We start from the raw sequence: 26140 nt of genomic DNA, 5'->3' as shown, positions 1-26140 counted from the left end.
AGTTTACTTAGAATATAAAAAAACATCTTAAATACTAGAATCTCCTAAATACTAAAACATCAAAAATCTTTATTTTTCAAAAAAAAACATCAAAAATCTTTTTCACATCCTACCTATTAGGAATAAATGGAGTACTCTCATAAGCTTTGGCCGATGATTAAAAGAAAAACAAGATGGAAGAGCAGCAAGAAGTGAGTGCGATACACGAATTAGATGGTGTCACCCAGAGAATAGATGAATCAGCAAAGAAATCTTTTTACTTGTAAAGAAAAAAAGAGGAGACAGAGAGTCTGACAATGAAGTCATCACCAAATCTATAAAACACATTAAAGGTTACGTGTCCGTATCACACTCGTGTTTCCTACTATAAATGCTCACTCCCATTTAATATGGGACATTGTCTAATGAATGCATAGTTTTGTTGTTCAATAACTTAAATGCATATGGAGTGTCAAAAAAAAATCTCAAAAGGGTTTCGAGAGAGCTCACTCACTCACTCAGTTCTATTGACGACGCAGGAGTGTTGACCTAGCTAAGAACCGCTGACGCCATCAGCAACAAAGAAAAACAGCTACACAACAAAGACTTTTCTTTGACCAATCCAACATCAAATAATGATTGCTTATTGTTTTCCTTATTCTTGATCGATAAATACTACGATAATTCATTTTTTTGTGCAACACTACGAGAATTCATAAACACATCATCACATATGTTGATTGCTTGTTGTTTACTCAAAACAGACGGGCTAAGCTAAAGATAAATTGGGTCAATAAAAGCCCATTAAAAAGGCAAATTGTCTCTGTTCTTTAACTGGATGAAAGTTTTATAAGTTAGATCATTGTAATATATTCTAAGGAAAAAAATCTCCAACAAAAAACAGAAGAAAGAAGTGGCATAGACAGAGATACAAAGACAATACTACAACCACCGAATGGTGTTTATTTCTTAGCATAGGTGATGCGCATAGGGGTTTGCTGAATGGTGAAACCTTCAAGTCCATGCATGGCAACCGTAGACTGCATCTCATCAGCAAACTCGACAAAGGCAATACCAGGCTTGGCTGCAACCATCCTAACCTCCTTGAAGCCATGGTACTTGTCGAAGAGAGCCTGAAGAATCTCAGGAGTGGTGTCGTGAGGAAGGTGTTGGACAAAGAGGATGTTGTTTGGGGGTGCCGGTGCCTCCGGAAGATTGCTTTTCACACCACCACCACCACCAGGGTATGGTACTTGCGAAAGCTGTGAGTAAAATTTAAGAGGAGAAGGATTAAAAGAGAACGATAGTGAAAGTGAGAAAGAGAATATGAAGATAAGAGAGAGAGGACTCACAGGAGGTGCAGATCCATAGACACCAGGATATGCTGGCATGGCCATACGTGTAGAATCATGGTGCTGCTCTTTCTTTTTCTTACCACCTGCAACAAAGATTCATCGAAAACATACTGTTTTGTTGATAAAGGTTTGAGAAGCAAAGATATCCCAAAGTGATGAAGGATGCTGATGTGACTACTAATAAGTCAATGCAGAATGAACATGCACAACGGTTGCAGCAAATGCGAGTAAAGGAAGCAATGCAAGAAAAAGAGAGTAACAAGTCTCACGCACCTTTCTCCTCCTGACGCTTTCGTTTCTCGCGAGGAACAAAAGTACCATCGGCCTTGGCAATAACATCTGATTTTGTTTTTGCAAACTGTATTCTCTGCCAAAGAATGAAGATTTGATATGATACATCAAAGTGACTATGAGAGAATATCTCAGCAAACTTAAACAAAACAACCTAAAAATCCAATTTTCTTCAATAAATCAAAAAAAAAAAAAAAAAAAAAAGCTAGTAGCAAAATCACCAACAGAGCTTCCTAAAGTGAGCCAAAAGGCATCTCAAAGATTCATCAACCTAAAAAAATCAATTTTTTTCAATAAGCCTACGAGCAACCACAAACGACTGTATAACTAATATGACTTGCATTACAAGTAGAAAATCACCAACAGAGACTTGAAATCAACCCCCTAATAATGCAATAGCAGCCAAAAGGCATCTGAATGATTCATCAGCAAAGTGAGTGTAATGAAGGAAGGAAGTTCAAATCAAAAGGAAGGGGTACCATGGGTTTGTCGTAGAAACGGTATCCATTCATCTCGGAAATAGCATTGGAAGCAGATTCGGGATTGTCGAACACAACCCAAGCTTGTCCTTTGTGCTTCAATGTCTTAAACGCCAACACCTCCACTATCTTCCCGAACCGCGAGAACACCGTGTTCAGCGACTTCTTCAGCTCTGTATAATTACGGTTCCGATTGGTAGTAAGAAGAAGAATTATCAAATTATATATAAAAAAGAAGAAGAAGAAGAAGATATTACCATCGAGCTTAACTTTTTCGTTGAGATTATTGATGTAAATCGTCTGGTTTGGAGTCACCTCCGATCCAGCTTTATTAGCTGCCGCTGCCGCCTCCTCCTGCATCATCATCTCCATTCTTCTTCTCTAAACCCTCCCTCCGCCCAAATTTGAGAATTGGGGAGATTTCAAGACGTCTTCACCAACAACAAACAAGTATTCGTAAAGCTCTAAGCCCATTAATTAGCCCAACCATTCTCTTTAATGGGCCCATTTGTTAGCTTTTAAATAAATCGCCATGACCTTGTACTACCCTACCCCCACCCCACTACCTACCGCCTCTTACCTAACTTCATTACGTCATGCTTGTAACCACTAGCAGATTTGGTTTCGTCTAATAAGTGTCACTTACTACTTGCTAGAGTAAGCAAAATGGGATAACAAGACCCTATTAGAAGCAAAATTGTGTTATCGTCCAAGTCATGCATGAAGATGTGTCTGCTATGCTTCCTTGGAGTGAATATGAAATGACATGGTCTTTCCGACTTGAATCAACACATGTTTAGCACTGTAAAAGAATAAGTTTATGCAATATTATGTCATATAGGAAAAAAACACATGAATTCAAAAAGTTAGTTAGTCTACTAGGAAAGAGTTTTTAAAAAAATAAGTTTAAACCACTAGATTAAAAATTATTTTAAATTTTGGAGCCCTAAAAAGTTCATATTAATCGGGGAGCTAAGGCGAGTGCTTTTTTCAATACACTGTAGGCACGCCTCTACACACAAATGTGGAGGATAATGGAATACAAATGTTCTCAGACCCTGTTTGGTTCGACAATAACTTCAATCTAGATTTGTTACCAACATCACAAATATATTGCAGCAAAAAAAAACCTGAAAAACAAGGATGAGAAGAGATATAATCTCAGTAAGATTTTTTTGAATTTTTATATATATTTTTTTTTTTATATTATAGAGTTACACTATTTTAAAAAATTATCTCACTAAGATAGTTGCATATATTCTTAAACTTCAAAGAGTTATGGTTCACTTGAAAATGTGCAAGATTATGGAATTCTTCTGTTTAGAGAGTTATCAATCACGGTGAACATGGGTACATAATATTTTGATAGATTTCTAGATTCCCATAGAACTCTATCCCAACTTGGGGAATGTTTTGACCAATGGAGAATTTTATTCTCTTTATGATCATACTCATATAATCACCTTTTCTCTCTATGATTGGTTAAACAATAATAATTCGAATAAAGTTACCCCAACATGGCAAAAACTGAACACCCATTGTTTCGCTATTTCTACGGCCGCCGTAAGAGCCAACCAAGTGGATACAAAACCAGCTGTGTGTACATCAAAATACTTATTAAAATAACATTTTCACCAAACTTGTTGTAGATTTATAATAGTTGTAATGGTGTTCAACATTAAGAGTGAGAAAAGGGGAGGAAATAAAAAGAAGAAAAAACGGTGAAGGCAACTAATAAGAGACGAGCAAAATTCATTTAACTAATTCTAGGATTAGACCCATGTTGTATGTGGGCGAAATATTATTTGATCATATAACAGTTCAGTTTAAAATTAAGATGAAAATATAGTAAACATTATTAAGCAATATAAGCTTTTGTGTTTGAGTTTTAATTTAAAATACATGTTATATTTGGGAAAATCAGAATATCCCAGGCTAGTGATATTATATTTGAATGACGCAAATGCCAAATTATGTTATATATATTGTAGACCAGTGTTATTTGAAGTAAGACAGGAAAAGGCGTGGAGCATTAAGGTCTTTGTCAATTTGTAAAACAGAAAAGAAAATTCCAACGGAAACCCAAATCATATCCTCTTCACGACAAAGCACTTATTAGGTTCTGATGTGTAAAAATGGTCTTAAAGCCATATTCTGAAAATGACTCAAGCTAAAGAATTAAAAGCTACATTTGATGAAAATATAAAAAAAAGAAAATAAATATTCATTTGTAAAAACAAAGAAAAGAAGTGCAAGATCCATCAAAGCAAAGGAGGAGGGAGGGTCGACGATTGAGACAGTCTCTTAGCATCTAAGCAAGCACACTTAAATGACAATATTCCTCTGCGTATGTTAGTTTAGTTATGATTTTTTTCCAATTCATATCTATATATAATTCAGGCATGCATTGCGTTATATCATCCCCTGTTTTTGCCATATAAAATTTTACACTGCATGTAGATATAGTCGCTGTCTGGTATTACGAGATACACAAACCATCATAATAGTTAAATATGATATGTGATAATATATGGATGCTTATTTCTGGTTATGGAGATTCTCGGTACGGCTTTGTGTTTTTACGTTCTTTATTCTTTCTATCTAGTATATTTACTTTAATGCAAGAAAACTGGTATATATATGAATGCTCAAGTAATTTTCAATAGACTGAGTAGTCACAAGCGGGTTCAAGAACTTGTAGACTTTCTTTAGGCGTATGACTAACTCTTTGATTATGATTTATGAGGAAAGTGGCAGACACTTTTCTGTATTGACCCAAAAGGAAATTAGTTTCCAAATACTTACAATAATTATGACACATCAATTTCCAGCTGTGATTACTAGTAATTATATGTTGATTGTGTAATACACTATACCATCCGTTGATATTTTCCAGAGGTTTGTTGATTAATGTGTTATACTATACATGATACATAATCCCATAAGGGATAGTTGGTCAAACACCAAAAACACACACACACAATTATTTGAATCAAAAGTATATAAAAACATAAAATTATATTTTTTAGCAAAAAAAAAGAAAACAATTTGAAAGTTTGGTTTTTATTTTTTTGTTCCCGTAGCCTATATAAATAAGGGGATCTAAAACCCATACAACACATAATAAGCAGCTATACTCTCTCTGCCTAAACACTTTCCTTTTATATTCGTAGTCTTTCTCCTCTCTCTTTCTAGAAATAGAAACCATGGGAATCGCAGAAGAAAGCAGCAAGCCAATGTGGGGGAGCATCAGCCATGCGTCTCCAGGCCACGCTCTTAGTGGCAAAATCATGATATCCTCAGTGATCATCCTCTCCGTCGCCCTTATTATGATCATCTGCTTCCACAGCTACGCCAGATGGCTATTCCGCCGTCAGAACCGTCGCATTCGCCGCCGGATTCGTGCTCACCTCCGTGCTCTCTCCGCCTCAACCATCTCCTCCTCCTCACTCTCCCCTCTCGATCCAGCGATCCTCGAGAAGATTCCGATCTTCGTTTACTCCTCGGAGACTCATCATCAATCGCCACTGGAGGAGTGTTCCGTTTGCTTGTCTGAGTTCGAGGAAGAAGACCACGGCCGTTGCCTCCCGAAATGTGGCCACGCTTTTCACGTCGATTGCATCGATACTTGGTTCCGTTCCAGTTCCACTTGCCCGCTTTGCAGAGCTCCGGTTCAACCCGAGAATATGTCCACCGAACAAATCACTCCGGTTAAACCGGTCGAGGACATAGAAACTGGATGTTCTTCTTCCTCCTCTTCGTCGTCTTCGCCGTTGAGGTTTCCTATGGAGGCGTGTGAGAGACAGCCTATCGATTTAGATGGTCTCACGGTGGAGATTCCCACAGAGTTTGAAGGCTCTATTAACCCGGTTTTATCATTGAAAAGGCTATGGAGCATCTAAACCGGATGTGGCTTGTGGGCCAAGAGAGGAAACTTCAAATGGTTGTATTTTTTGCCAAACCCGCATGAAATTTCAACACGTGGCACTAATACGGGCCCACGCGGCCGTCACTCCTGGACCCCGAGAGCGCGACTTCGTCACCTCGGTGCTGGTGGCCTGCGAAGAGCTTTTTACTTACATTAACTAGCTTAAGACCCCCTTAACTGCCGCAAGATGAATTATATATATTTATAAATATTTTTTAAGTATAATTTATTTGTATCCATTTATGTATTATGTATATAATTAAATTAGAGTAAGCACATAAATCAAAACAATACATCTTATTTATTCACGATATTTTTTTGGTAAATAAATCAAAAAATCATTTTATTTATTTTATATGATATATAACTAAATTTTAATGATATAATATATAATATATTTTAATAAACATATTTATTATTGAGAATTCATACTCATATGATAAACACAAAATTTTTAATGTGCAATTTTTTAATGCAAATTTCAAAATTAAAATATTAAGAGCATCTTTAACCCTAAGAACCCTCTTAAAAACTAACCCTCTTAAGGTTTCAATACTTTTTTCAATACAAATTAAGAAATTATAATATTTAAATATTTTCTATGTTATATAGTTTAATTTTAAACTATATTAATATATAATATGAATGTCTAGTAAATGAGATTTCATATTCATACGATATATGATCGTTTGTATCTTGTTATTACCAAAAAAAAAATCATTTATTACAAAATTTTAGTGTGAGACATTTAACATTTTTAGTAATTTATAGTCGTTTTACAAATTCAAAATATAAGTTAATGTGATTTTTTAATATCTTTTAATAATATAAAATTAAACAAAAAACTAAGATACAAAAATTATTATATAATATTTATTATTTATTATTCATAATCGTTAATTGTCATATATACATTAATCATATTAGACAATTCCTTAGCTTTTATTTAAGGAAAATGCAAGATTATTATTTTGTACATTATTTATCAATTTAATAGTTAGTTTAATAAAAAGTATAATATAAATTAAGGTGGACCAATTTATTTCTCTTAAAATTCTGAATTTCACTTTTATGCTGACATGTGGGTACAAAACAATGTTGTAATGTTTATCAATTAATATATATGAAAAATTTCATTTGTTATTTATTTAGTGTTGGCTCTTGAAACCCGTTGATTTTAAATTCCTAAAAGATCAGTCGGTTGTGAATATTGCAGCAAAAGAAGTAGTAGTAATTTATTAAGACAAATCGTAGTCATTGTTGGAATGGGAATCAGACACCACTAAGTTATATTGACCCGAATTCACAATTATTTAAAGAAAAAAAGAACATATGAATGATAACTAAATGATATAAAGAAACATAGTATAATGTTATAGTATAAAGTTAATTATGCAATCATTCCACCCACGAAAGGCACCCCGGTTTGTCCGATCCAACCTTCGCCAACAAGAAAATTGGTGACGGTGAAATTTGAAGCATCAGTAGCGTTAATGACATGATAACCTGGCCAAGTGACTCTGTTTGTCGTGCTAGAGCCAGGTCCTGTGTTATTGTATTCCGCATAGTAAAGTGTGCTCAATGCGAAATTTCCAGACCATGCGTTCCAGCCAGTCGGGTCAAGAAACCCGTCTATGTATGTCTGCATAACAACAGTTCTCGAATATTCCTTCCACGGCCGACCAAGATAAGTTTTTACTGTATAGTTGCTCGAAGCCAAATCATCCGCGGGTCTTATTGTACACCCATGTAACACAGTTCCAGTGTTCTGGTTCGGGTCGGTACGACCTTGAGCTGTAACCTCGTTCGCCTGACCTTGACGAGGCTGACGTGGATACAAATTACACTTTTGTAACACCACTGCAGCATTGCCGAATATAAAGTCAACCGTACCATAAACATCACATTCACGATAGAACTGTCTGAGAGAATGCGTATATAAGGTATCTTGATAGGCTTCGAAACTACAACTATAGAATACAGAGAAGTCTCCACCGCTCCTCAATGCGACGGCTTGACCCTTGGTTGGTCCTGCCGTGTTGCGGATTGTTATGTTCACGCCAATAAAGTTAGGACCTGTTAGAACTGCGATTTTGTGAACAAAATGTAGAGTTAGTTGATTATTTCACTAAAAAAAACTTACCAGGTTCAAAACAAATACGTTTAGTTGGTTAGCGAGGGTGGTTATGATAAAGAATTCTTGTAGAAATAAATAAATTATTTGGAAATAAATAAAAGTTTGATTAGTTTAATGGATTATGGTATTAGGTTAGTCGAGGACACGACGAATTGACGTGGAGTCAAGACTTTCGGTGGACCATCCGACCAAGTCGCCTTCTATTGCATGGACCAAGTCTAGACTTTCGGTGGACTTGCAATAATTTTAAAAATAGTTATATGTAGGCCTAGTTATATGTGACAAACAAATGTTTCTAAAACTCTAATTATAATATGCCTTGATCATATTTTCAAATATTTGTTTACTTTGTGGTGACTAAAACTCTAAATATAATATGTTCATCCAATTTAAGCCACATATTATGTTCTACGTTTTTCACGTATAACACTATGTTTTAAAGAATAAAAACGAATATTTTTTTCTATATAGATTGGTTTTTACTTTATGTTTTGTGAGATATATGAAGTACTTACTAAATGTGGCGGACTTGAAAGTGGTCCATCCATCAACGACGCTCCGGTTTCCGGTGATAACAGTTTGGTTAATGCCGTCACCGATCATCATCACATACCTCTTGTACTTCGGAATCTCCACGTATTCCTCGTACAATCCCGCCGTTACGTAGATCAAGAAATAACCGTTACTACCGTCAGTTTTATTAGGCGCGGCAGCTACAGCTTCGTTTATAGTCGTGAAGTTTCCCGTCCCGTTCTGATTCACCGTCACGATATCGCTGACCTGAACAGCGTCTACTCCAGTTTGGAGAAGCTTTCTCCCAGACCTAGTCACGGTGTTGTAAACGGCACGCGTCCTTTCCGTCATCTTTAACGGTAATCTACCGTTACGGAAGCCGGAAAACTTTTTGAAGCTGGCTTCTGGTTTCCAAACCGGCCTCGATCTTTTCCTTTTTGGCACCCAACCTACAAAGTGAACACACCAATCCATAATTTCATGTGACAGTATAAAAAAGTGCCTATTCAGCTAGAGATTATTATTCTACATTTTTCTGTTGTGAGTAGATCAATGTGGTAATCATTTCTAGAAATAAAACATCAATCCCACAAGTATGTAGAAATAAAATGCAGATATCGTGCCACGTTATAGAAAATTACGTGCTGAGTAGATTATAATAAATGGAGAATACGTGCATGTTAATTTTTTTTGTTTTGTTTATATACCTTTGGAAAAGAGGGCAAGAGAGACCCCATAGAGTTTTGTATCGTTGTAAAGATCACCAGAGAGACCATTTTCAGATGCCGTGGATTTAAGTCCTTCAAGGCAAGTCTGTTCGTTGGTGATCGCAGCACTTAGGAAAGTATGAACATCGTCAGCCCTCGAAACCGACAGCGTTTTGGTGGCATCTACGGTCTGTGAGCTACTAAGGAGGAAGTCTATAGTAAGGCTGGCTAGGAATTTGCAGTCTTCGAGTGCCCGCAAGGTGGATTTAGCATCCACTTTGCCTTTCCGGTTTAGTTGATAGTCGATCATTGAGATGAACCGCCTGGCACGTGAGATGGACCGTCTGAGAGAGAAACGACCGTAGGAGTAAACATCTCCGGGCTGGTTTGGGAGAACTGATCTACAGTAAGATGGATCCGGTGCGTAGCGACATACATTTGATGGGGACGTGGCGTTTCCTGTGGCCTGAGGTCCTGCGGCGAGAGAAGGAGATGACAATATGGAGAAGAAGCTAAGGGTGACCAAGAACATGAAAATTTGAGACATCTTTTTATTTTTGTTTAGAGCTTTATTGTGTGTTCGGTTTGAGGAATTGTGTCAAGTGTGTTGGATTATTTATAGGGATTTGAAGAACGTTGATTTCTGAATACATACAAGTTCAAGTCAATAATTGTGTGTGTACATCTATAGTTTGACGGTGTCACAAATTTCAAACATATATATCATATTACTGTTATAATAATATCCACACGTATATACGTAGATCTGTTTCTCACTAAAACAATTAGACAAATGATTACCGTAACTAAAGCGTAATGAAACTACATCCTCGACAATCATAAATTGGTGTTCAAGTTGAAGATTAATTGATCTTTAATGACCTTACTTGTATAATAAATTTTGACCAACTTTTGTTTTCGCAGTTTATAATTGTCAACCAACGTTAGGCATTTCAAGAAAATTTTCGACTATATATATAACATGTCGGTAAAACAGCACATTACACATCAACTAAAGTCAAGATCTTGACATTGTAAACTTTGATAGACTACAGCTATTGCAAATAGAATTCGTTTTACGACTTTACCTTATGCTTGCTGGGAAGTTTCCATGCATGTGAGAGTAAATGAGATAAACACTTACTCCCTAATATGTAAGGTTTTTGATATTTTAAAATATATATAAGATGCTTTAAAATTTTAAGGTTAATTTTAATTTTATTGGAAATTGTTTAATCAATTGCATTTTATAGTTTTTTTATGATTAATAGTGTGTTTTTAAATTAAAGTAAATTTTTTAATATTTGTGCTTTTAGTTATAACATCGTATATCTATTATGAAACAGATGGAATATAACTCATATGGAATGACGTCATATTTTACAACATGAATTGGGATCCAAATATAAATTGACAAACGAAATGTATATACATATATTTTGTTGCCAACAAACAAAATTGTTTATTTATTTTGATGTATAATTGTAGCAGCTCCAATTATTGATAAGTTAACTAATTTTGTCGCATTAAATTGGCTGGGTATAGAACTTTTGTTATTGAGTTAAGACTTAGTTAGAGGACAGCCAGGAGATACTTATTTGGATATGTTTGTATATATAATCATGAAATCACATCAGTTTGAATAGAATGTACTAGTAGATATCAATATCTTTTTCTTTTCTAATAATTGAATCCATTAGCTACACATGTATTTGGCCGTAAAATCGTTTCAATATGAAGTAAATTTATTAACAGGTTAACTGTTTGGATTTTAGAAGTTATGGGGTTTCTTTTACTTGATGGCAAACATAACTTGATTTTTCTTTTAATGTCTTAAGTTTTTAATTTGTCTCCCAGAAAAAAAATGTATATCTTCCAACCCTAAGATATCTCTCTAATTTTCCCTAAGATATCTCTCTAATTTTAGGGTTGAAGCCCATCCTTAGCCTCACCCTAGTAGATATGTATAGGTAGGTATAAAATCATACAAAATTATGAGCATATATACAGTAAAACCTGGAATAAACTAGTACAATTAATATTTCTTATGTTTTTACAGAAATAAATTATAGTTTTATAGCTTTTTCTTATTTCACAATATGTATTTTTAGTTTCTATACATTTTTATTAGCTAATGAGATGAGTTTTTAAGTTAACTGAAAATTTTAAATTATTATTGGTTAAAAGTCATAAAATATTGTTAAAAGATGCAAAATAATTACATACTGTGTTTTTAATATGTGTGAAACTTTTAAAAAAATTATCAGTTGAAAACGGTAATGGTAGTAAACATAGGTGATAGATCAGCGAAATATTTTTTAATTTTTTTAGGAGTTTTCTCGTTTGGATAAATCGTAAGTCTAAAACGAAATGGAATGAAAATAAATTTGGCAGGACATTGGCGTTGACGTATTAGTAAATTTAATCGTGTCTCAGTTCTCAAGTTTGGGATCCCAAGTCACTTCTCTCTATCTCTTTGAATAAAGAAAGTCTTGAAACGGCGACGTTACTCTCATACAACGCGTGAAGAATTTCATGCAATGCCAATGGAGTTGAAGTGTTTGCGTAACTAAAAAAAATGTAAACGACTTTCGTAATGGAGTTGAAGATCATCTGTATAAAGTACAGTTTTCGTTTAGTATATTCTATTTACTTAAGCAAAACCCACTAGCAGTGCTAGTTGTTCGAATTACGCGGATAAGGCATGTGCCTTCTTCATATTGCATTATTTGACAATAAATACTCTTTGCCGCCGGAATGCTGGCTACTTCTAAAACTGGAGTAGTAATCACTCTTCAATGAAATAACAGCAAGTACATCAAGCATGCCCCCTACTATATAGTTTGGATATATCATATATGTATTGCCTATTCTTTTCTTTTTTTGTAACACCAACTTAAATTTAAAAAAAAAGTCAAAAAGCATGAAAGTTTACAACCGAAGCAGAAGATCCCAGAAACATGTTCGACGGTAGAATGAAACTAGAAACATTACAAAACAACTAAAGATAGAACCATCTAGGGCTTGCTTGGATCATCGATGATGCAGGAACATCCACACCTCACTCAACGACAGCACCCTTTGTGGCGTCGCCCCCAATCGCGGAAACTTTGGTGCTGCGAACCGCCATGATCTCTGCTCACAGTTGTGGGATTAACTCTCTCTCGATCTTCTCCAATTCACAGGTGCTCATCAAACTCGTGAAGTCCAAGGGAAGACATCTAGAGATCGCAGGACTCCTCAACGACATATATCTTCTCTCTTATCGTTTTACTGCTATTGAGTTTATGTTTATTCCTAGACTAGCTAATGCTAGAGCAGACTCTGTTGCCAAATAGACTATCTCTTTAATGTACCAGAACCAAGTTTAATTAATTTAAATAAATGATGTTTCACAAAAAAAAAAAGAACCATCTAGGGGAGAATCTTGGAGAGAGTCATGCTCAGCGAAATGAAGAAACCTAAAGGGATATGTATATGTATATATATTGCCTATTCAAAAACACATTAAAAGAGGTATATATGTCTGTACAAACAGTATAAGCAGATTCTAAACGAATACAAGTAATTTGCTAGCTGCTTCTAATCAGAGCAACTACATCCATTGGTACGAAAATGGAGTTCTCAAAAAGCGAATAGATGCTAATATATTTATCAATTTGTTAGCAAGGTGTTGCTGAATATATGTATATGTAAGAATTTGTATTTGCAAATTCATTACAACCACTTGATACTGCTGATCGATTTCAAAACAAGGAAGCAAGTGGTGGATGTTAAACAAGAAAGAAAACAACGTTTGACAATTGTGGGATCACAAAATCATGTGTCCCACTGACGCCCGTTTAAGGCATGTATAGAAAAAAGGATTGTTAAATCATATTTAGTAACCATCGGGGATAGACTTATCCTGAGTTTCCTCAGGGGAGAACACGAAAGGACCAACGGTGAAGAGCTTCATCTTAAGCTTGTTTTCTAAGAGACGATATGTCTGGAGAATGGCTCCGCTAATTCCACGGTTGATCTCAGTCGGATAAGAACAGGTATCAGCTGGAGAAAGCTCAAGAAACGCTCTGCACTCTTTAATCTTGATCACCTTCTTCTTTAACCCCTTCACCTCCGATGGAGAAAGCGTCGCCAGGAAATAACCCTTAGCATCCGTCGCTTGGCTGAGCACCGTCACGTCCTCTCCCTCGTAACCGTATTCGTCCGCCGTCTCGCATGTCACCCTCGCCACCGCACCTGTCCACGTATTGAATTTATATACAACTTCGTTTCTTATAATATACTTATCTACTTTTAAAGTCCGTAATTAACTTTTTAAAATAAAAATTTAACATATGCAACTTTTCTTATCTTTTTTTGAAGCCGCGTTCATTATGATAATTACATAATCAGTTACATTATATATGACGTATATTACCTTGGAGAGGGGTAAGCTTGGATCCTTGTTTACAGTAGATAAGACCTTGAACTCCGATCATGGAAGAAAGTAGTTCTCCGTCGGTGGTTGTGTCTGCTCGGGCGGTGACCAGGGACGAGATAAGCAGCATGCATGGAATGAAGAAAAACGAACATTGTAGGGCCATTTTTTAGTTTCTAACTTACGAGAGCTTTGTTCAACTGTATTATAGATGTATAAATGTGTTCTGTTGACGAACGAGATGTTGTATAATGATAGCTATATAGGGTTTTAGCGACTAGGTTTAAACGTCCAAAATTATAAAATGAGAATAAGGGATGTGAGTTGGGCGCACGTTTTAGCTCATGATCCCAATCATTGCATGATTATGCATTAGAAGACGTGCGGCCAGTAATTATAGGTGATTTATGTTCAATTTTATTCCACGATTATCTGACTCTATTCTTTTGCCATGCAAAAATAAAATGGTTATATACTCCGTTTCTAAAAAATCAATGTTTTAGAATTTTCGCAATTTTTAACAAAACATATTAAAATTTAGCTATAAATGCATAGTTTTTTGTAATTTTATATTTCTTATATTTTTAAACCAATAAGATTTTAAGAAATGCAATTAATGTTTTTGAACTTCACAATTTCTCATTATTAGTTGACAAAAATTACATTGGAAATATAAAATATATACATTTTTGAAATAAAATTTTTCTCTAGAATATAGATCTTTTAGAAACGGAGAGAGTATTTAATACTATTTTACAGGCATGCTGTCGTTTATCTCTGACTCTCTACTTGGGTTCTTCTTGGCTTACTACGGCATTGACAAAAAACGTTATATTTTCTACTAGTTTTAGGGCATGATCAGAGCTTGTCCATCTTATCTACATAAAAATTAATTGGCCCAGAACTCAATTTCCCAAACGATTTGACCAAAAGAAACTGCCTCAACAGCAACAAGAATAAAGAAGTAGGCGGTGGTGGTGGTCATCTGATAAATGCTTGCGAGTCTCCTCCACTTTCTCCTAAAAACTTGAAAACCAAGTAGTCTCAAACTGGTGTCGGAAGAGAAAACACATTCCATCTGATCAGTTTTGAGGCCAAGCTAGGCGAGATCAACGACTTGCTCAGGTAAAAACCTAACCTCTCTTCAGTTATAACCAAAAGCACATGTTCGTATTAATTTGTATTGAAGCTGGTAATTCTTTTATTTCATAGGGATTCAAACAGACCACACTGAGTCCATCTTTGAACTAGTAGTACATATGCCATATGCTATGTTCTCTCAAGATAAAACTTCAACAAACGCTGATCAAAAGACAGAGATACACCTCCCGGCATACATATAATATATTAATATATGTATGTATTTTTATTTACAAATTACATCCAACAAAAATCCAATAAGTTAAAGATCAGTTCAACCGTTCCGACCATGTATATAATAATAATACATTCTCCTTTCTCTTCCTGCTGCGTGTGATAGTTACCCAAAAAGCTCTCCTCAATGGAAGTCACCATCCATCGTAATGTTATCACCAGTTCCACGGTCTTGTTTGTGATTTGGCTGCAAGACGTAGCGCCATTGAACCGCTGCTACTGCCCGGACCGTTGCAGATACCTAGCCTGATTATGAACGAAGCCGTGCAGCCTTTCTCTATCCCTTCGCTTTCTATCCATATGCATCCTCCCATTAGCCCAACGAACCTAGCCATAGATAAAATGCTCTCACTCTTTAGCTCTTTTGTTACACCACCACATGCTTACACTTCATATTAATATATGATATACTTTTGAGTGCATTACCGTTTGCAGAGAGCTAGACCGAGTCCTGCACCAGAATGGTTCCTCTGAGCTCCAGTCCGAGGCTGCACAAATTTGGTGAAGAGAAACGGAATGTCTTGCGTGTGAATTCCACATCCTGTGTCCTTCACCTGCACCCATATCATTAACATTTACAACAACACAAGTACTATGAAGCTCTAATAACCTATGTGGATTGGTTGGGACTAACCTGCACGCATAGGTAGAAGTGATTGTCACTTGGAACTGGATAGAAGTCAGGAGATGGTAATTCTCTCAAGGACTCAGGTTTCATGATAGAAGCTATGATGGAGACGTGGCCTTCCTTGGTGAATTTCACAGCGTTGCCCATGATGTTGAGAATAGTTTGCATCAGACGTTTCTCATCGCCTATAGCATAAGCCGGCAAGTCTGCAGATAGGATCAGATTCGTCGATAGTTTCTTCACCGATGCGATTGGCTTTATCAGAGAGATGACCTACAGATTCAAAGCTTTTGTGTGAAGATAATGGACTTCACTGCTTAATCTGGAGGGATATAATTAGTAGTTTACCTCTTCAAAGATGGCTTGGAGACTGAACGGTTCATTTTCCAAGAGCAAGCTCCCATCTTCCAATCTCGACAGATCCAGAACGTCGCTGATGAGCGTAGCCACGAGATTGCTACTTTTCAGTATTGTCTCGATCATAACTCTCTGCTCTGGAGATAGCTCGGTCTCAAGAAGGAGAGAAGAGAGAGAGATGATGGCATGCATCGGCGTCCTCATCTCGTGGTTCATGACAGCTAGGAAGTCATTCCGAGCATGTACCGCCATCTCCGCCTCTTGGCGAGCCTTGTCTAATGCAAAGTTCTGCTCCATAAGCTGGTCACGAGCGTGCATTGATTCCTCCAGAATCGCTGCGTGTGAAAGAGCCACCGCCACCTGAATCAATAAAGAGAGAGAGTCAGAGACAGATTACAAAAATCAAAAACATATATGAATATATATAGACCTGATCCGCCACAACTTCGACAAGTTCCAACTCATGGTCTCTCCATTTTCTCGCACCATCAGTTGGAAGAATCAGGACCATGATAGCGTAGCCTTTACCAGAGAGATCAGACCAGTCACTTCCCTGGAAATTCGAGAGATGCAGAAGAGGCACACGGACAGAAACAACCTCGGGAGGCGCATATCTCCCAACAGGAGGCCCAATCTTAGCCAAGGGACACGTGTGAGGTATGTGCATCGCTTGAGCGCTGTTGAAGAGCTGGTTAATAATCGGGAGATTAATAGGCACACTGCTTCCGACTTGTATCTTATGGCTCAAAGTATGAGAAAGCTGAAGATACAAACCACTCTGAGAGGGCATCCACAAGGCGCACTCCTCGAGACAAAGAGTCTTACCGAGCTCAACGAGGGTGGTCCTAAGAATAGTATGTCTATCGAGAGTGCTTCTGATCTCATGAGTAAGCATCCTCACGTGCCTCCCAGTCTCCTCCTGGGTGAGGATGAGACCCATCTCTCTGTCAAGCTCGTCGGCCTTCTTCTTGAGGAACAGCTCACGGTTCTTGACGCTGAGAAGATCAGGGATGATGTGAACGAGCATGAGGGCAGTGGCGCAGGAGACGGCGGCGCAGGAGACTTTGGCGAGGGTCATGACGATGGCGACGACTTTGGAGTGGTTGAAGAACATCCAGAGGTTGATGAAGTGGGTGGCGCCGCAGAGGATGATGAAGGCGCCGAACTGCATGAGGACCCATTTGTAAGGGAAGAAGGCTGACTTGTTGACGAAGTAGATGAGCTCGAGTGGGATGGAGAAGTAGGCGAGAGCGATGAGGGCGTCGGAGATGTATTGGTATTTGACTAAGAGGTCGTCCTGATTCGCATTTGTCTCAAAACAATCACACGGCTCCATTTTAATTAGCCACTAACGTTGGAGAGAGTTGGAGTCTGCTCTATAATTGCTATCAGATGAGTAAATCGGAATCAATACAAAAAAAACCGATCCAAGTCCGATCTGAGAGAAACTTAACAACACAGATCGATCAGAAGAAATGCTAAATCAGTGAAATCAAACCTCTACTAGAGCTATGGAGATTCTCATCAAACTTACAAAACTTGTACAGATGAAATGAGGAAGAAGGAGAAGAGATGACAAACCTTGGAAGGTCGTAGCTTATGAAGAAAAGGAAAGGTCCCAGAGATCTCTCGTCTTAGCTTTCATGGGAAAAGAGACGACAGACAGTGAATCAAAGTGAACCTGCGAGGGAGAGAGAAAAAAGCGTCACGGAGAGAGAGAGAGAGAGTCATGGCACGTGCCGAAGCTGACGTGGAGGTGAAAACTCAATCCATACGTGGGAATAAGGTGACGTGTCGGTAGATGATTGGACGTAGTTTAGGGCCTCCCAGCCCATACTTCAGAGTCCAATCTCAAGTGGTACGTTCAATTGTATATTTTATTCGGTTTTCCTTTATCGATTTCTCGATGTTCAGATGCAATGTTTCTAAAACTTCTACTTACTTTAAGATATACTGCCTCGGCTTCAAAATAGATGATGTCTAAAGAAGTTTTTTATGTTTCAAAATAGACGATGTTTTCATATTTCTATGTAACCAATGATATTTTGTAGTATATTTTGTAATTGGTTAAAATGATTTTTAATTTATATTTTAATTATATTTTAAAAATAAAAAAAAAAATTCTTAGTTTTTGTGCACTATCTTAAAACTTCAAGTATTTTGAAAAGGAGGAAGTATAAAATGCGCTTTCTTTCAATGATCTGTATTATATACTAAACACATGCCATGAAATAGTCATATACGTAAAAGTTGGTCCTAAATAATGAACTAACAAATACATATTTTTCTAAGGGAAATAAAACAAGTTTTGTTCATGATTTGAAGAAAGACAATAAAAAAAAAAGAAGAAGAAGATGAAGAAGACTGAAAAGGGAAGATACATTGAACCAACAATTGACTGATTGAGACAGAAAATAAATAAAAATCCAACAAAAACGGAAAAGTGTTCAGACAGATACATTGGACGCCCTCTGTTTTCTCTAATTTTTATTTTAAAAAATACATTTCTGCCCTACAAGTGGGGGCGCTGCGATCCACCCACACGCGCGCCTTTTCTCCTAGATCCTCGGTTTAGCGCGTACGTTTGTTTGCCCGTGGCAAAATCTCATTTCAGGCTTTCCGGATGTAATCGAACTAGGCTAGTTTGATAATGGCCCCATACTAAATAAAATCTGATTTTGGCAAAATCCGATTATTAGGCTAGTTTAATAGGCCCATATTAAACAAATTGATTCAGAGCAAGTGGTAAATGTATCCTAAAGCCACAAAAGGCCTTCGAAACACAATATTGGCAAAAGCGTCAAGTCCTACCCCAGCACCCGTATCACACCCACCAAAGCCTTACCTTATAATATAACACACACATTCAGTCTTCTCCTTCCTTCATCCTGGCATGAATAAAATAGTTTACTCTTTCTTGTTTTGGTCTAAACATGAATAGTTGCTCTTTTTTTCAACATAAAAGTAACTCTGTGATACATAAAGAATTGAATCCTTCCAATGCAAAATTTGAGTTTGGGGATTTGCTTATTTGTCATTACAACCTCTTTATCAAGAATAAAACATGGTAAAATGAAGCTTTTGGCTCAACATCAATCGGCCGATCATCTTCTCGGGAACAACAAGCGTATCAAACTCTTCAGAAGTAAGTACACCTAACTTCAGAGCTGCTTCCTGTAGGTTAAAATTTAAAATTCGAGATTTAACAAACTGATACAGACCAAAGAACCTTGTCTTCTCTTCTTGCAAATCAATTTTAAAGTACGTTTGATTTCCTGATGAAGCATAGAGACTTTGTTGTGTTTACCTTCAATGTCGATCCTTCTTTGTGAGCTTTCTTGGCAACTGCTGCAGCATTGTCATATCCGATTTTCTGATAAAGTAGACAATATGGTTTAAAAACTTAGCATTGAGTTAAACTTATTTGTAAAAAAAAAAAAAAAGAGGCAGAGTTAAACATTTGGACACTTACCGGATTCAATGATGTCACAAGCATAAGAGACTACAGATACATAAGAAATACATTAAAAACAAAGAATCAGTTCCCGGACAGAGATCATTAATTATCATATTGGTTTGAGACCAGCAAATTAAAAAGAAGCCATATATACCTCGTGCAATAGCTTTGAGATCCTTTCTCTGTTGGCCTCAATGCCCCTCACACAGTTTTTCTCAAACGAAGCTGAAGCATCTGCTATCAATCTGAATAGATGCACAAGGGAGAGAGACATTAACGTACATGCAAGAGAGCGCTTGCAATCACCGGCTTAAATACATTCAATTCGAAATGACCATTTGACCCACCAACTGTCACAGCTACATGGTTGCCCATTACCTACAATTTTGTAAGATGCAACTCAAAAGAGTCAGGAAAAAATTAGATTCTTGTGTCAGTAAGAATGTACTGATGAATAGAGCATACCTGAGCACAAACCATGGTCAAGGCCTCACACTGTGTAGGATTTACCTTGCCCTGAGATGAAGAGAGACAGCCAACGATTAAATTTCATTTGAATAAAAAGTAACGACAAAGACGGATATAATTCATACAGGCATGATGCTGCTTCCTGGCTCATTTTTCAGGCAGGACAAGTTCACCAAGACCACATCTTGGACCACTATATAAAGAAATGTTTAACACATAAAAAACATATTGTAACTCTTGAATAATGAATATAAAAACGAGTACCTGAAATTCAGAAAAATAGCTTCCAAGAAAACGTATATCATTGGCTATCTTCATCAATGATGTGGCGACTGTGTTAAGTTGACCCACTGGTTTCAACACAAGCAATCATGTGCAGCCTGGAAAAAGCAGAAAAACTCAAAAACTGATTTCATGTATCAACAATATAAAAGCATCTTATCTCGTTTAGAGGCTAACCAGAGCTTCGAATTTGTTTTCGGCAGTGAGAAACGGTAGGTTTGTTTCTTCGGCCACGGCAGCAGCTATCTTTACATCAAACCTGAACATATATTACAAGCAGCCGACTATGAGTTGATGAACTTAAGATGGAAATAAAATATGAGATATACCCTTTCTTGGTGTTTAATCCTGTCCCAACAGCAGTTATTCCTTGTGCAAGCTGGTCAAACATTTCTGGAACGTTAGAGCTCAGTGAAAATTGGACAAGTAGAGCAAATCAGATCCTCAAAAGATATCATTTTCTCAAACCTGATAGAAGCGGGGTAGAGTGCATGTGACTCGATAAAGTCCATACTTAACCTGCGATCATGAGGATTAAAAAGAATTCCAGACTGCACATGAATTTCAGTTTTGATAGACAACATACTTGAGTAGCATAGCCACCAACTTCTTGTCCTAGAGTCAAAGGGATGAGCCTTGAGGCAACTGCTACGTCACGAGCATTCAGATTATCCATTGATTTATCACCTGTTTCGTTCACACACTTTCAGTTTACGTCGTCCTCCAGTCCACAAAGATTGTATGTATAATTGGGATGGTAAATAAAAGCTTAGTTTTATTGGCCAAGTAGGTTTTGACCATCTCATAAGTAGGAAACTGAATGGCAACGTGACTGATACCAGCTAGTGCAGGCACAAGTCCACTGTACAATCCGCGGATTCCTTCCCTCGTAAGCTATTCTCCTTAAAGCAGAGAGTGTATACACTCTTGTATGGCACTACACCCGCTCTCATTCCTTGTGTCTGATGAAGGATTCAAAGACAACATATTCTTATTGTTAAAGCAGGGCAGGGGTAAATACTTAACGTTCCTTCTTTGATTGCATAAATCAAAGCCAAGTAGAAGAAAAAGGGACCTGAAGACGAGTCTTGACAACCCAAAGAGGATTAGTGGCAATGGTGGTTGCAGCTCCAGCACCAGAGGCAGCCATTACGTTAGCACTAACGCTGAGTTTGTGATCCTCATCTAATTGCATGTGAGAAGATTAACCCCCATTGTTTGATTAAGAAAACTGGAAGCAGAAACAAAGTAAAATAAAAGCTATAAAGATTAACCATTTGAAATTAAAAAGCTCTTGAGCTGGTCGTACATTGTGAAATAAACCTGCCAAAAAAAAAAAAGAAAAACTTACAAAACTTGTTTAGAACAAGCAATCTACTTCCTTTGCTCCAGGATCAAAGACGTAGTAGAACAAGTTGAACTCACTCACCGCCCAATTGGAGAGAAGAGCCATGACGGTAGGGGAAAAAGACCACGGTATAAGCCACGCATGCCTTCTTGCTTGAAGATATGCTCAAGACTCCCAACATATAACACTACCTGACCAACCAAAAGGCACATAAACATAACAGATTAGCAATTGAAATCTATTGGCGGGTGACAAGAAAGACATAATAGAAAAATGGAGAAACCTTTGACGTTGGCCACGTGACCAAATGTTTCATAATCCTAATATCAGCTCTCATTCTCAAGCTCCTCCTGACCATCTCCAATCTCACAAGCTTCTTCTTCCTCATCACATGATTGCACGGAAACAAACAAACATGCACATCATCATCACATGATTGCAAACAAGCAATTTTTTTAAAACGTTTAAAACAAGAGGGGAAAACTGTATATTGCCAAGGATTGATAGGAATAACAAAGTGATCTCATAAGTGTAAAAGTCAAATGGAACCTAACCTCTCTAACAATCATTCAAATAGATAGGATGCTAGTTCCTAATTGTTTCTACATTATGAATATACACATAAGCTTCTTCCTTTTCAATCTAAGAAAATATAGAATATTGCCAAGAACTGATAGGAATAACAAAATATCTCATAAGTGTTAAGTCAAATGGAACCTAACCTCTCTAACAATCATTCAAATAGACAGGATGTTAGTTTCTAATTGTTTTCACATTATGAATACATAAAGCTTCTTCCATTTTCAATCAAAGTAAATATAGAATATTTGCCAAGAACTGATAGAAATAACAAAGTGATCTCATAAGTGTAAAAGTCAAATGGAACCTAACCTCTCTAACAATCATTCAAATAGACAGGATGTTAGTTTCTAATTGTTTTCACATTATGAATACATAAAGCTTCTTCCATTTTCAATCAAAGTAAATATAGAATATTTGCCAAGAACTGATAGAAATAACAAAATGATCTCATAATTGTTTCCACATTATGAAGATACACATAAGCTTCTTCCATTTTCAATCTAAGCAAATGTAGAATATTGCCAAGAACTGATAGAAATAACAAAGTGATCTCATAAGTATAAATTCAAATGGAACATAACCTCTAACGATCAATCAAATGATGGGACGCTAGTTTCTAATTGTTTCCACACTATGAATATACACATAAGCTTCTTCCTTTTTCAATCCAAGTAAATATAGAATCTCCCCAAAAAAAAAGATTTGAAAAAAACAGAAAAAGAACGAAATTAGATACCTTGAGCAATGGGGATTCTCATTTTTTCTTCCACCATCTATCGCTTGAATCTTCTCGGCAGACTTCTTCCTCTTTCACCTTAACTCTTTGCTGCAGAGACACAAAACACCAACCAACAGTCATGCCTCAGTCAATTTCTACAAATAGATCCGTAAATTTTTCAATATTTTTTATCACAGAAACTCATACCTCTCGGTTCTGAATTTCAATGAAGCGATCTTAACCTGCTTCTTCTTTGACTTTCTGCTTCCTTCCCACTCTCAAGTCACTGAAACATCATCAGATCAAACAAGTTCAGAAGACTATAAACCGGCTGCTGTCCCCAGGACCGAAGCATTGGGGTCAAAGACCAATTCATTTGGATTGTAATGGAGTGTAGTGTAGACTGTGTAGTTTAGATAGAATGACAGAAGAAGATATATATATATATATAGATAGGGGAAAATAAAGTTACCGTTACTATTAAATGGCTAGAGTCTTTTGGTTTTCCTTTTAAAATTATTTATTTTGTTTTTTATAATCTTGTCAGTTGGATGATAAATGCAATTTTAAAGGGAGAAGACAACATTAAATTTTTTTAAGCAACTAGTTTACTCGATAAAAGTAAATCCTTTAACACTAGCCCTCGGATCAAAACTTTTGCTTGATAGAATATGCTTATATTTCTAGGGATACTGTTACTAAAGATTCATTCATCCATGTTGTGGGTCCTCTTCTCACCTACATTGGTCCGCTGCAAGGTCCAAGACAAGCGCAGGTATTCATTCCTCTTGGAGAATTTCCCCAACCCGAAATGGAAGCTCTCCACATTCACTTAGCCTCATTGGTTCTATCAACTGCGCCTGACACGAACACGACTTCATCTCCTGTAACAAGTTCATCTCAAGTCAGGTTTATAATCAAATCTACTTGGAGAAACTAGACCCTCTTGTGCCTTGGCGCAACATAGTCTGGCTTAAGCGTGGGGACAGATTGATTACCTGGGGGGGGGGGATTCAATCTGATCTGGTGTGTCTACTGTGCAACATGCTCCCTGAGTCACGAGATCATCTATTCTTTGACTGCTACGATCGCCTCGAAGCTTCGCCTTAATATCGGTTGGTCAGATACTATATCACTGCGCTTCTCAGCTCTCTCTATGAGCTCTGGCTGGCGTGAACGCAACCATAGACTTCATCGTCAACGATTCTCTTCTTCATCACTGATTCTATCCCGCTCAAGATCTCAAAAATAGGATTCAATCTTTCAGAGAAGAGAATCCTTTGGAATCTTCGGCTTGCATGCAGCTCTGGTTTGACTTCTCCCCATAGACTCTTCTTCAGCTTCCTTCTCAGATCCGCAAGACAAAGACAAAAAGACTCTTCAGCATGGACCTGAAACCAAATAATGGGCTAGTTTGATTGGCCCATACTAAATTTCTGTTTTGGTCTAAACATGGATAAGTTACTCTTTTATTCAACAAAAATAACTGATACATCAAAGAATTGAATCCTTCCAATGCAAAATTTGAATTATGCTTATTTGTCATTACAACCTTAACAAGAATAGGACATGCCAAATGAAGCTTTTGGCTCAACATCAATCGGAGGGTCCGATCATCTTCTCGGGAACAACAAGCGTATCAAACTCTTCAGCGGTAAGAACACCTAACTTCAGAGCCGCTTCCTGTATGATAAAAAAAATTTAAACTCAGAGATTTAACAAACTGATACAGCCTAAAACACTCTGTTTATGTTCTTCTTGCAAATCAATTTTAACCTCTTCTCAAGTAAGTTTGATTTCCTAATGAAGTATAAAGACTTTGTTGTTTTTACCTTCAGTGTCGATCCTTCTTTGTGAGCTTTCTTGGCAACTGCTGCAGCATTGTCATATCCGATTTTCTGGTAAAGTAAACAATATGGTTTAAAAATTTCGCACTGACTTAAATTTTTTTGTAAAAAAAAAAAAAAAAGCAGAGTTACACATTTGGAGACTTACCGGATTCAATGATGTCACAAGCATAAGAGACTACAGATCCAGAAAAAAAAAATCATTATTTCATATTGGTGAATACTTTTGAGACCAGAAAAGTAATGAGAAGAAGACCTATATACCTCGTGCAATAGCTTTGAGATCCTTTCTCTGTTGGCCTCAATACCCCTTACACAGTTTTTCTCAAACGAAGCTGAAGCATCTGCTATTAACCTCACGGACTGTCAAAGACGCAAGTTCAATAGGTTAATATATTGGTACATTTTATAAGAAATATGTGCACAAAGGGAGAGGGAGAGATTAACGTACATGCAAGAGAGCGCTTGCAATCACCGGCTTAAATACATTCAGTTCGAAATGACCATTTGACCCACCAACTGTCACAGCTACATGGTTGCCCATTACCTGCAATTTTGTAAAATGCAACTCAAAAGCGTCAGGAACAATTTAGACTCCTATGTCAATAAGAATGTACTGATCAACAGAACTTACCTGAGCACAAACCATAGTCAAGGCCTCACACTGTGTAGGATTTACCTTGCCCTGAGAGACAGCCAACGATTAAAATTCATTTGAATAAAAAGTATCGACAATGACGGATATAAAGGAAGACTGCATTCATACAGGCATGATGCTGCTTCCTGGCTCATTTTCAGGCAGAACAAGTTCACCAAGACCACATCTTGGACCACTATATAAAGACATGTTGAACACATAAGAACATATTGAAACTCTTGAATAAAGATGAAAATTAAAACAAATCCCTGAAGATTACCTTCCAAGAAAACGTATATCATTGGCAATCTTCATCAACGATGTGGCGATTGTGTTAAGTGACCCACTGGTTTCAACACAAGCATCATGTGCAGCCTGGAAAGAGCAGAAAAACTCAGAAACTGATTTCATGTAGCAACAATATAAAACATATTATCTCGTTTAGAGGCTAACCAGAGCTTCAAACTTGTTTTCTGCAGTGACAAACGGCAAATTTGTTTCTTCGGCAACTGCAGCAGCTATCTTTACGTCAAACCTATACAGATATTACCAACAGTTAGACTAAGAGGAGATGAACATGGGATGTGATAAAGTTAGAAACGAGATATACCCTTTCTTGGTGTTTAATCCTGT

The 26140-nt window shown here is 36.9% G+C and overlaps 6 protein-coding genes and 1 pseudogene across 9 annotated transcripts in view; 1 reads left to right on the top strand and 6 right to left on the bottom strand.

Annotated features, from left to right (window-relative positions):
* Positions 1-764: 764 nt before the first annotated feature.
* On the bottom strand, positions 765-2577 carry LOC106341906 (U1 small nuclear ribonucleoprotein A). Its single transcript, XM_013780655.1, has 5 exons — positions 2362-2577; positions 2105-2277; positions 1608-1701; positions 1332-1417; positions 765-1241 (listed from the first exon to the last, which is right to left on the bottom strand). Exons 1-5 carry the CDS (start codon positions 2474-2476, stop codon positions 942-944), a joined length of 768 nt encoding a protein of 255 aa, XP_013636109.1. The 5' UTR covers positions 2477-2577; the 3' UTR covers positions 765-941.
* A 2581-nt stretch (positions 2578-5158) lies between these two features.
* On the top strand, positions 5159-6277 carry LOC106339669 (RING-H2 finger protein ATL5). The gene has a single exon (XM_013778519.1). The coding sequence runs from the start codon at positions 5311-5313 to the stop codon at positions 6004-6006; it is 696 nt and encodes a 231-aa protein (XP_013633973.1). The 5' UTR covers positions 5159-5310; the 3' UTR covers positions 6007-6277.
* A 991-nt stretch (positions 6278-7268) lies between these two features.
* On the bottom strand, positions 7269-9961 carry LOC106339709 (probable pectinesterase/pectinesterase inhibitor 20). Its single transcript, XM_013778564.1, has 3 exons — positions 9390-9961; positions 8685-9131; positions 7269-8117 (listed from the first exon to the last, which is right to left on the bottom strand). Exons 1-3 carry the CDS (start codon positions 9934-9936, stop codon positions 7423-7425), a joined length of 1689 nt encoding a protein of 562 aa, XP_013634018.1. The 5' UTR covers positions 9937-9961; the 3' UTR covers positions 7269-7422.
* Positions 9962-13131: 3170 nt separating this feature from the next.
* LOC106341153 (proline-rich protein 3) lies at positions 13132-14027 on the bottom strand. The gene is made up of 2 exons (XM_013779973.1): positions 13810-14027; positions 13132-13628 (listed from the first exon to the last, which is right to left on the bottom strand). The coding sequence occupies exons 1-2, from the start codon at positions 13973-13975 to the stop codon at positions 13270-13272; spliced, it is 525 nt and encodes a 174-aa protein (XP_013635427.1). The 5' UTR covers positions 13976-14027; the 3' UTR covers positions 13132-13269.
* Positions 14028-15060: 1033 nt separating this feature from the next.
* LOC106342958 (ethylene response sensor 1) lies at positions 15061-17876 on the bottom strand. 4 transcript variants are annotated; one of them, XM_013782031.1, is made up of 6 exons: positions 17750-17873; positions 16599-17553; positions 16160-16528; positions 15818-16084; positions 15610-15737; positions 15061-15510 (listed from the first exon to the last, which is right to left on the bottom strand). In XM_013782031.1, exons 2-6 carry the CDS (start codon positions 17502-17504, stop codon positions 15339-15341), a joined length of 1842 nt encoding a protein of 613 aa, XP_013637485.1. In that variant the 5' UTR covers positions 17505-17553; positions 17750-17873; the 3' UTR covers positions 15061-15338. The 4 variants fall into 4 exon arrangements, with proteins under 4 accessions (XP_013637485.1, XP_013637488.1, XP_013637486.1 ...); XM_013782034.1 differs by having other exon boundaries at positions 15122-15510; positions 16599-17544; positions 17750-17876; XM_013782032.1 differs by having other exon boundaries at positions 15122-15510; positions 16599-17606; positions 17750-17875.
* Positions 17877-19096: 1220 nt separating this feature from the next.
* On the bottom strand, positions 19097-23131 carry LOC106341952 (annotated as a pseudogene).
* Positions 22182-26140, bottom strand: part of LOC106337783 (fumarate hydratase 1, mitochondrial-like) — a 5619-nt gene continuing 1660 nt past the window's right edge. The window contains exons 8-21 of the mRNA XM_013776904.1: positions 26118-26140; positions 25961-26042; positions 25788-25882; positions 25637-25703; positions 25505-25555; positions 25322-25417; positions 25135-25233; positions 25019-25048; positions 24856-24921; positions 24576-24706; positions 24022-24414; positions 23762-23907; positions 23231-23309; positions 22182-23131 (exon numbers count right to left, since the gene is read on the bottom strand). Of these exons, the coding sequence (XP_013632358.1) occupies positions 24620-24706; positions 24856-24921; positions 25019-25048; positions 25135-25233; positions 25322-25417; positions 25505-25555; positions 25637-25703; positions 25788-25882; positions 25961-26042; positions 26118-26140 (696 nt within the window). The 3' untranslated portion in view covers positions 22182-23131; positions 23231-23309; positions 23762-23907; positions 24022-24414; positions 24576-24619. The remainder of the gene's footprint in view (positions 23132-23230; positions 23310-23761; positions 23908-24021; positions 24415-24575; positions 24707-24855; positions 24922-25018; positions 25049-25134; positions 25234-25321; positions 25418-25504; positions 25556-25636; positions 25704-25787; positions 25883-25960; positions 26043-26117) is intronic.

The sequence above is a fragment of the Brassica oleracea genome, chromosome C4 (assembly GCF_000695525.1).
Source record: "Brassica oleracea var. oleracea cultivar TO1000 chromosome C4, BOL, whole genome shotgun sequence".
Classification (NCBI taxonomy): Eukaryota; Viridiplantae; Streptophyta; class Magnoliopsida; order Brassicales; family Brassicaceae; genus Brassica; species Brassica oleracea.
Note: the sequence above shows the minus strand (reverse complement) of the source record. Positions and strands in the feature narration are given on the sequence as shown.

Bases quoted from the DNA above. Each gene is read 5' to 3' on its own strand.
- LOC106342958 (XM_013782034.1), bottom strand. From the start codon at position 17,504: ATGGAGCCGTGTGATTGTTTTGAGACAAATGCGAATCAGGACGACCTC. The intron at 16,529-16,598 runs GTCTATATATAT...TTATTGATTCAG, and splicing joins TCGAAGTTGTGGCGGATCAG to GTGGCGGTGGCTCTTTCACA. The intron at 15,738-15,817 runs GTTAGTCCCAAC...ATATGGGTGCAG, and splicing joins ACTTCTACCTATGCGTGCAG to GTGAAGGACACAGGATGTGG.
- LOC106341906 (XM_013780655.1), bottom strand. From the start codon at position 2,476: ATGGAGATGATGATGCAGGAGGAGGCGGCAGCGGCAGCTAATAAAGCT. The intron at 2,278-2,361 runs GTAATATCTTCT...GTAATTATACAG, and splicing joins CGAAAAAGTTAAGCTCGATG to AGCTGAAGAAGTCGCTGAAC. The intron at 1,242-1,331 runs GTGAGTCCTCTC...TTTTACTCACAG, and splicing joins TCTATGGATCTGCACCTCCT to CTTTCGCAAGTACCATACCC.
- LOC106341153 (XM_013779973.1), bottom strand. From the start codon at position 13,975: ATGGCCCTACAATGTTCGTTTTTCTTCATTCCATGCATGCTGCTTATC. The intron at 13,629-13,809 runs GTAATATACGTC...ATACGTGGACAG, and splicing joins CAAGCTTACCCCTCTCCAAG to GTGCGGTGGCGAGGGTGACA.
- LOC106339669 (XM_013778519.1), top strand. From the start codon at position 5,311: ATGGGAATCGCAGAAGAAAGCAGCAAGCCAATGTGGGGGAGCATCAGC.
- LOC106339709 (XM_013778564.1), bottom strand. From the start codon at position 9,936: ATGTCTCAAATTTTCATGTTCTTGGTCACCCTTAGCTTCTTCTCCATA. The intron at 9,132-9,389 runs GTATATAAACAA...TTCACTTTGTAG, and splicing joins TCTTGCCCTCTTTTCCAAAG to GTTGGGTGCCAAAAAGGAAA. The intron at 8,118-8,684 runs GTAAGTACTTCA...ACAAAATCGCAG, and splicing joins TTTCAAGTCCGCCACATTTA to TTCTAACAGGTCCTAACTTT.